At 45.3% G+C, this 9,813-nt stretch overlaps 1 protein-coding gene across 1 annotated transcript in view; it reads right to left on the bottom strand.

Moving 5' to 3' along the window:
* Positions 1-6,490: 6,490 nt before the first annotated feature.
* PHF21A (PHD finger protein 21A) overlaps positions 6,491-9,813 on the bottom strand; it is a gene marked incomplete at its 5' end in the record, with an annotated part of 28,033 nt that continues 24,710 nt past the window's right edge. The window contains one exon of the mRNA XM_010291917.1: positions 6,491-8,083. Within this exon, the coding sequence (XP_010290219.1) occupies positions 7,829-8,083 (255 nt within the window). The remainder of the gene's footprint in view (positions 8,084-9,813) is intronic.

The raw sequence follows: 9,813 nt of genomic DNA, 5'->3' as shown, positions 1-9,813 counted from the left end.
GCGGGTGGTGGTATCACCAAGTCTACCGAGACGGTGCCGGCACGATCGCAGGAACATGAAGCCGTGGTCTAGGCCTGAGTATTTTCTCTATACAAGCAGAGCTGCCTTCACAACCCACCTGCCCTCCGCTGCGGACAACACAGTGGATGTTTGGCAGATTAGAGCCAGTCAGCCCCCAAAAGACAAAACACTGCATGGGAAGCCACCCCACTGCTGCACCAGACCTGCCAGGCCAGCAGCAGCTCACCACCGCTTCTCTGCACCACAGGCTCCGCTGCTGTTGACGCTGCTTCCTTCCTCCGCCGGCGCCTGAGCAGGCTGGGCCTACGCAGGCGCCTGAGCAGTCTGGCACTAGCGGTCTCCCCCCAGACCCCGGTTACCTTGCTTAATCTTTGCTCGTGGCGTTTGCAACCCGTGCTTTGCTTCTGTGGGACTATGACAGGCGGCCAAGATGCCTCTGTCAGTGTAAGAAGGTGCTTGGGGGAGCCCTGCAGCTGTGACTGGTGTGAAGCAGCTCGTGGGATACAACTGCCTGCAAGCTCTGCTTGCGTGGGGCTCCTGGGAAGCTGCCCGAGCCCCAGGGGCTTATGCGGTAGCAAAAACCTTCCTTAAGGAGGGTCCTGGCTACCTGTCACATACGGCATCAAGAACCTGCGTACCTTCTGGAAAGGAGAGCCGACGGGTAAGATGCTACTCCTGGCTCTGGAGTCAATCACTGCTTTGATGCCAGTGATAATTAAAGAAACATAGGAGACTACGATCAGAAATTACACATCATCCCAGGACAAGCAGCAACACGCAGCCTCCTGCCGCACCCAGCACGGAGCGCAACTGTAACCTCTTCTTTCAACAGCGCCTGCTCCCAGCCCATGAAAAACGGCTCTTGCAGTGTCAGAACTGCCAGTACCCGCTTTATGGAGGGGAATGCGAGGTACGGAGGGATTTCTTTCTTTCCTTTTTAAGTAAGTAGAAGTGGCCTCTCCCCCTCAATTTTGGCATACCCCACCTGAGAGGCCAAGATCTGGATGACGAGCAAGGGGAGCCCCTGCCCTGGCTTGCACATGCACAGCATCTTACCAGTGCTGCTGCAGAACCGGCCCCCAGGGCTGGGGATCCAAAAATCAAGGGTGGCCACTGAACACAGCCCTGGGAGCTGGCCTGTGCAACTGCCTGCTTGGATACTACACAGCGAAGAAGAACAGCCTCAGAGCTTACTCCCTGCTAACACGTGAGAGCCGGGACAGCCCTTCTCCCAGGAGGGTGCCCCAAGGGCTGCTGCTTAATGTAGCCTCATTCCTGAAGGGTTACATTAAACTTAACTTAATCACATGCCCCTGCCTAGCGGCACTGGTGACGTGCCCCTTTGCATGCATCCCTACAGAAACCAGATCCTAAGAAAACAGGGAGGCAGGGTGCACAGAGGGGTTTTGGCACAGAACTGCCAGATGTGATGGCCCAGAGAGCAGGAATCTTGCACAGATACTCCAAGAGATGGCTGAGAAGTACTGGAGTCACAGGTCCTGCCCGGTATCGTCTCCTCCGCTCACTCAGGACCCAGGACCTCTGGAAGCTGACACTAGTTTCAACTAGGCTGACGGTGCCACTCGAGGTAGGAAGGTGCAACCACACTGGCAGAGGTGAATCTTTAGCTCGTCTCAGGAATATTTCTAGCCAAGAAAATTTTTAATTAATGCGGTCCAGATTAGAGCAGGCTCTGGCTGCCCCACGGTCTGCTTGATCTGCCTTATCCCACGTTGTAGCACAGAAGTCAAGTAAGGCTCTCGTCAGGATGGGATCACTCAGCAGCAGAAGCAGAGCTGGGGATGACTTAGTACCCGCTTCCTTCCCCATCTGCAGCTGAGCAGCTCTTTTCTCCCACCACACTTGGCCCTTTTGGAGTACAAATCAGCCCAAGTCAGAAATTGAGGTAGGATGAAGAGCCTTTTTGTTCCAGTCTTTCCACTGAACTTTCAAAGCCTGTAACTGCAGGAATACCTGTCTTCTCACAACGGAGCCCTATTTCACTCCTGGATTTTTCCTACCCTCACTTTCCTGCTCATCTCTTTCTGTTTCTTCTCTTGGCTCTGCTTTACCCCATGTCGTTTCCTTTGCTCCTCCTGCTTCCTCCCTTCCTTTCCCCTGTCTCCAGCCCTGCACCCTTCTCACTGCCCTTGCTTCTCAGAAGCAGCTTCTGTTCTTTCCCTCGTCCCTGCAGCACCCACCTCTGGCCCGGGGTGGTGAGAAGCCCCCGGCCTGGCTGTTCTCATGCGATAGGCTCCAGGGACTTGCACAGCACCGTGATTTTCACAGCACCGATGCTCTCGGCAAGGCTGTTCTCTGTTCACTACTCAGGTAGTTCAGCAATACTGACAGGGGATAGAAACAGACCCTCAGACCAATAAGGACTTTGTTCTCTGAAACAAGCCCACATCTTAAATTAACCTCTAGGAGAGGTGTTTGTCTTTTAATGGGTCTGCAATTACCAAGCTTACCAGTGCATGGTATAAATAATTTTCTTTATTGGCAAGTTTCAACTATGTGCTCAGCCTATACAAGACACAATGATGCAGAAGGTTCTTGTCCCAGATAAAAGATAAACATGGGGGAAATCGGAGCTAAAGGTAAAGGATAAAGAGAGTCATATTGTTCAAGTATTACATTCCATTCTGTAGGTGTTACAAACAGGACTGAGGCTTAAAGAAGGATCTGAGTAAGACGGCAATAACCTGGAGACAAGGTGTCTGCAGCTCTTGTGTTTTCCTGATCCCACCCAATTTTTAGGGCATTCCCTGGTCAAGGTCTGACCACTGAAAACAAGCATCCAACAGTGTGTCACTGTGAGGCTCGCTCGCATGCCCTCAGAGACCAGTTACCTAGCCGGCTGTTGGAAGGGTTCTTTGGAGACCTTTTGCCTTCTGAATGCCAGAAACTACAGAATCCACATTAGTGCTCGGGAACAGCCTCTGCTGAGGTAGTTTGTTGGCCAGGCAAGCCTAAGCGCCAAATAAATTAGCTGCACGACAAAGTATCTTCCTCTTTCTCCAGGTTCCTGACTCTTCTTCTACGTGTCAGAAAACTCTGTGCAGTAACCCAGCAAGGTTGAACTTGCCCTGGATCTTCAGAATCCCAAGGGAGGACAAATGGGGGTGAAGACGGGTCAGAACAGTTCTGAAAAGACACAACAAATTCTGCCCAAAGGGGGATGGTCCACCAGAAAGTGTAATATCGGTATTTCAGTGGTTTTCTGAGCAGGTCATTGAGCGAGGCCCTCAGTAAAAGCATGAATTTTGGTTTGACATCTGAATATGATATTTTAAAAACATGTTTCATTAAAAAACATGTATTCATCATTACTGCTTCAGAAGCAAAGAGGGCAGGGTGCAACCCAGCTGGGGAAAAAGAGAAACATGTGCACTGCAAATTCACAAATATTTTCCACTGAATCCACATGGGAAGGAAATTTCAGATTTTACTCCCTGCATTGTGGGCTGCCACAGCTTGGTGGGGCTAAGAGGGAGATTTCACTCTGGGTCCTCCTGAATGCTGATCATGCTGCTTTTCAGGGCTGTCTCTGCAACAGTACAGGGAAAAAGATGATTTTGAAGCCAAGAAGGTCAGAATTAGGGTTCACACTTCTAGGCTGCTGGAATACAGATTTGCTTTCTTACGCCCAGTCAGCTAGGAAGGATAAAATGCAATATTGTTTTTCCTACCAACAGCAAAACCAACAGATCTGCCCATAAAATTATCACCCCTTTAATTTCTAGGTTAGCAGCTTTTCATTCACATCCCCACCAACAGAAACTTGCTTGCAACGAAGTCCTTGTTTTGCTCATGCAAACCATTAGTTCATCGTACCAACATGGTAACTCCCGGCTAATGATATCCTCGAAGAATCATCCATGCTACTCACCCTACCTGCCAGTCATCCCTAGAAGTATTGCCTTTACTGCGTTTTGTACAGCACTAAAGACACTGCTGGCTCTAAACGAAGATAATGAGAATATTAATAATAATACTCTTTCTTTTCGCCTCGTCACAAGTTCGCTTTCCCGCTCTGACCACAACGAACCTTTCCAGCTGTTTAAAAGAACAGATTGCAAGGAGAAGGGAAAAAATTAGTTCTGCAAGACTTACTCTATTTCTGAGCAAAGAAGCAGGGGTGACTTCTTAAAGCCATCAGCACTGGGCTGAGAGCCAGGACCGTCTCTGATACGAGCTTCCTCTGTGGTCTCATCTCCTCCTTTATAACGGAGATTTAAAAGCCACTTATTTCCCACCAATGACAAGCAATGACATAAGATTTAGTTAGTATCTTGAGGGTGGTTTGGAAATACAAAATGCCAGTCATTATGACAGCTTCCCAAAGAGCAGAAGTTTTAGTACAAACTCACTCTATCTGAAATATTACATGAGAAAAAACCCAAACCAATCCAAACCCAGCAGACAAGCTTGAGCTTTAAGCTGTCAAAGAGTTTAAATTTCTCCCTTGATTGGATCCTCTTAGAGCAGCTAGAAGAAAACCATTCTCCCCTGTATTTAGCAAATGCCAATCCCCCTTCCTACCCCGTTGCTGCTAATTGGGCAGAGATAACTCAAATTTACTTGTGTCTATGTAGCAGCATCATTGCCAGTGTCAGTGCAGCCCTGGGAATGCTCCTTGCGTACTGACTGATAGTGCTGCAGAGCCTGGAGGGAGAGGATCAGCAAGGGAGAAAGAAAACTACCTAGCAGCATCAAAAAGTCTAAGTTAAGATCATTTCTCTGCCAGGTAATGATTAACTAAAGGCATCCTTTTACAGTCTGGAACACAAATGCTGTAACAAAAGGGACGTAAAAGTCTATACTTATCTAACTGGATTCTGGAGACAAGCAGATGCCTCAGAAAAGCAGTAGTAGCTGCTTTAACATCTCCTGGCTGGTCAACTGTGCTCAAATTTAAGTATGGCTACCAGCGAATTTACTTCCATCCCTCCTGAACTGGCAAAGAAAACAGAAGGGCTATCAAGTCTTCAGGCATGGCTTGCTCCCCCCAGGTAGTGCAGTGCTTCCAAGAGCTCAGAAGATAACACCAGAAATAAAAACAGGAGAACTATGAAGACTCTCCCTAGAGACTGTCTCCTACCAGGAACGTACTTGATGATGATGTTAAGAATTACCCAAGTGGCCAACTAGAGAACAACCTGGCCAAAAACGCAGTTTCTCCTGTGTATCTGGCTGCTAGCTGCTGGCTCATATTCTAAAGAAAGATGGCTCATGTTCAGTTTGGTTTTTCTCTTCATCCCTTGAAATACTTTGTTTAAATGCTATGGGTTACTGGCCCAGTGCATGTGGTAATGACCCTCACTGGTAACTGCGTTGATGCAAGGACATTTTCAGTTTGATCAGTTTTGATGTTCTCTGCCCAGCTGTCTCCCTGCCACTTGTGCTAACTTATCCTTCCAGCTCTGCTAGTTCTGGAACAGAACTCAAACATCAAAAGACAGAGTTGAGGTTATCACAGGTTCAGCTGAGAAGTGCACGTAAGAGTCACTTTCCCAACTACAGACAAATGTGAGAACTCAGGATATCAGTTCTGAGCTCAGAGCTGAAAATAGTGCACACTCCTATAGAAGGAATAAAAGTCCTTAAAGGGCAGAAGGGCAACCTAAAGGAGAGGAAAGAAAACAGCTCCAAGAATCCCACAGAAGCATACTTGGCTGTGCCAGCAAAGAGACTCTCTCAGGCTATGTAGTGTCTGGAGTATTCACTTCTCCTTGCTCAGAAATGCACCCTTGAAATCTGAAGTTTTTCTATCTTCCACTAGAAACAGCTGAGCAGGTCTGCCTTGCCACCCAACCCATGCTCTCAAGGGCACTACTCCAGGGACTCTGCCTCACATTGTGTGTGTAGTGGCTCAACTCTGCTCCCACTGGAAGTAAAGGGAGTTTTCCCAGTACTTCCAGTGGAAAATGGGGTTTGCCTGAATGTTTATATGCAGTAGTGAAACCAGGCAGCTCTGGGACACAACCCTAAGTGACCAGAATCAACACTCTAAACTGAGACAGACCCCACAATAATAGGAAGCACAAGGCAAGCTTTGCTATCTAAAGCGCAAAGATTATATGTAAGAGATGAACTTCTTAAACATGAGGAGGTAACAGAAGGTGATTTCAGTCCAACCAGCTCTCTGTCTTTCATTCTCAAGCTCTAATCAGTCCATATCACAAAACCATAAAAGCCTTAAATAAGCATGCTGCCAACTCCTTCTCTCTGGGTTACAAACACAGGAAAGAATGGGGGAGATATGGTAGCAGCAGAGCCAAGCCTGACAGATCCTCCAGGTGGGGTGAGATCCAGCACTGTAGGATTTGATTCTCTTTAGAGTTTAGCCAGTAGCATGTATGGTATAATCTATGGAAACTGTCCCATTTGATTTTAAAACACAAACACAGCAGAATGTCATCATAAATAAGCAAAGTCTGTGTTAAAAAATTCTAAGTACACAGCATTTTCTCCAGTTCTGACACCTTTTTAATAGAAATCACTTGTTTAGGAAACAAATAGCACTTTTGTAATTTTTTTTTACAATGTTTCTTACCTTGATCTTATTTTAAGTAACACTAGGAAGACCTCAATATCTTTTATTTTCCTTTTTAATTTAAAAAAGTTGTTTTTTTTCCCCCAGATACAAAGATTTTGCCCTTGCATAAAAAAACAGTGCCCAAAACGATGACACAAGGACTCACAAAGACTCACTGTATCTCACTGACACTATTACTTCTAATCTATACCATGCAAGGTCCCATCTACCTCTTTAATTAGACTGTCAGCCTGAAAAACAGCTTTTCTATTCCTTATTTAGTTCTTGTTACCAAAAGAAGAGAAAGGAAGTGAAAGAAAAGGACATTTCTCTGTTCAGTTCACACATCTGGGTCATGTGCTACTTTGTTCAGGATACCTTTGCTGTTTATAAATATAGAAAAGGGTTGGAATCTCATTTTCAAGTAATCGATGCACATTTTCTCTTGGGACACCTCCATCCAATGCTCCAAGCTGACCCTGGATTCTGGCCCTCTATTTTCCCATTCCCAACATAGGCTTTCTGGATGAGTGTGAGGACCCAAACCAATTCTGCAAAGCATGTCTGTTGTTTAATGTGAAGAAATAGTATTAACCCAAAGCTGTTGGAACAGTAGATCCTCAGCCTGTACATGTGCTGGTTACTCAGTGAAAAGTCCATCTCCTTTCCTTTTGTACATCTCCTGTCTAAACAATAGTAAATACTGCTTATTTGATAGACTTGTCCCTTCTGGGCACTGGGATTTGATAATTTATATTTCTGTTTTTTGGTTTAATAGTACTGAGAGTTTAGAAACAAGAAAAGCCCACAGGCTCTTTGGACTTGTTTTTGTTTTCCCCTAGCTAAACAAACTGTTCTGCAAATAAGGATTTGAAACCTGCTCTCCTCCCTCATCCCTGCTCCTCACCCCAAACAAAAATAAAACAAACCTATAGTGGCTGTGGAGGCTGCTGCAGGCACACACTGGTGTAAAATATAGAGAGAGTAAATATATTATTTCACTTGGCATGGTGCTGGCAAAGAACCCCCAGCTGGCACTATTCATGTAACATGATCCAAACTTTGCATGTACACACAGAATAAGAAGGATCAATTGGCAAACTCCGGTGCCGCCTGGCACAAGCATCTTCACGCTCTCTCTGGAACCAAAGAACTAAAGAATTCTGCACTTTCCAGAAGAAATCCGGTTTTGCTTTTCTAGAGTTTCGTTATTTTGCTCTTCCTCCTCGCCGCCACCTCCCTTGGCTCCTTCTTAACTTCACTGTGTTATTTAGTCTCATCGCCCTTGTTACAGTTCACCATGCAGCTCTGGGAAGGGGAGGGGGCTAAGGTGGAGGTGGCAGCATTAGTATTGTTAGTGGAGTCCATGCCATTGGAGATGGCTACTGAATTGACCTCAGAGTTTATGGGTTTTGAAAGGTCGATGCCTTGGATGAGGCGGATCAGCTGTTTTACCTTCTCCAAGGAGCTGTGCATCTCCTTCTGTTTTGCAAGGATGGTATTCTTCATTTCCATGCATTTCTGCAGCAAAACAGAAAAGCAGTAATAAGTTCAAGCTTATGAATGAAAAGAAAGTAAGAGAAGGAATATGGTGTTCACAGATCTATGCAGAAAAGACTGCAGCTGTAATGTCACTTTCCCAGCCTAGAAGAAGAAGAGTGTGTTCACAGGAGAATTCATAGTTGCAGGCTGAGGAATTAAATTGCCAGTATGTAGCTGTCACCTGGCATGGCCCCTTTTTTGCAAATGAACACAGACAACTCCATCCTTTTGTGTTCCTTTTGAAGGGAAACTTTCAAGGATATGTTCTTATTATTTTTTCTATTAGTATTGCATTGCTGAAATTTCTTTAGCTCAGATCTGCAAACTCAGGCATCCTACTGCAGCTGACTGCTGACAGTGTGTGTGCATACCACTAATAGGAAACAGCCTTTGCTTTCACGTACATTTTAGCAGGAACATCACTTCCTCCTCTCAATAAATACAGGGGCACTTGAAAAGAAAAACAAGCCCTTCTCCACTTGAAAATCTTGTTTTGTGGCCACTTCTTTCTATCAGAAGCGGTAGTAACCTAGCTAGCTCATCAGTTAAGAGTCAGGGTAAGATAACTTTAAAAAAAGCCCATGAACGGTGTTTCAAGGGTGAAAAACCGCTTATATCTGTATTTGAAACTCTCAAAAAGGAGGAGATGGTAGCTATGTCTGTAGCATTCAGGTTCCTACATGAAGATGGCAACCTTCCTACATTTTTTAAACCTTTTATCCATGCTGATCTCCAAACACTGTTGGTTTCAGCTTTACTATTTTCACAGGCAGCTTGTGGCATCATAAAAACACCACAAAACTTAGACCTCATGTCTTTTTCAGAGAGTTCCAATGAAAGTTAACTCATTGTAACTCATGAAAGTAATTCATAAACAACGACTTGATCACAGCAACTAAACCATTCTCCTTACCTACTGTTAATCCCTCATGTTAAGGGCTTGCATCTGCCTGAATACGTCACCGAGAAACAGTGTTAGGGCTCTAGTGCTGCTCAGGTTATGTCCAGCTACTGCTAACCAGAAGATGACAGGCTCCAGAACTGCTAACCAGCACCTCTCGCCACTTGTTTGCTCACAATCGTTCGATTTAAACATGGGACACTTTTGTTCTAATAGGTGAAGACAGGCAAACCAGAAAGTGCATCAGTATTTAAGAAGTCTGTACTTATATGCCAGCCTTACAGATGCTGCCACATAAGGGAATTCAGTATTTTTTATTCTGTGGTACTGACTAGGGCTACACCAACTGATGGGCTCAAACGTTACACTGGCAACTCAAGAGCCTGATTTGCATCTTAAGGTGAGAAGAGAGAGCAAATTAATAGGTATGTTCCAATTGCTGCGATAAACTACGGTGGAAACTACAGCTTCTGCTTTGAAGTATGACATTGTCAAATTAATATTATGCAGAGGCATGCATGGCATCCAGCTGCTGATTGCCAAGGCAACATGTCAAGAGCTTGACAGTCAGTCATGAGTAAACGGTCACTTTTGTATTAGGAAGGTCTGGAAAGCACACCAAGACTGTAACTCTTATTACACACAGAGGCCCAACCATTCTTATTTAAGTGAGCCACTGGAGAATTTGGCTTAATCTACTGCCCACAGACCATAAGGCTCTGGGTCATGTTTGTCACCTGCTGATATTATAGGTCACTGTATGTCTACAATATATGGTCAGCGTGGATTATGTGTTAAGCGACCCAGT

This window comes from Phaethon lepturus, unplaced genomic scaffold (assembly GCF_000687285.1).
Source record: "Phaethon lepturus isolate BGI_N335 unplaced genomic scaffold, ASM68728v1 scaffold34797, whole genome shotgun sequence".
NCBI classification, from domain to species: domain Eukaryota; kingdom Metazoa; phylum Chordata; class Aves; order Phaethontiformes; family Phaethontidae; genus Phaethon; species Phaethon lepturus.
Note: the sequence above shows the minus strand (reverse complement) of the source record. Positions and strands in the feature narration are given on the sequence as shown.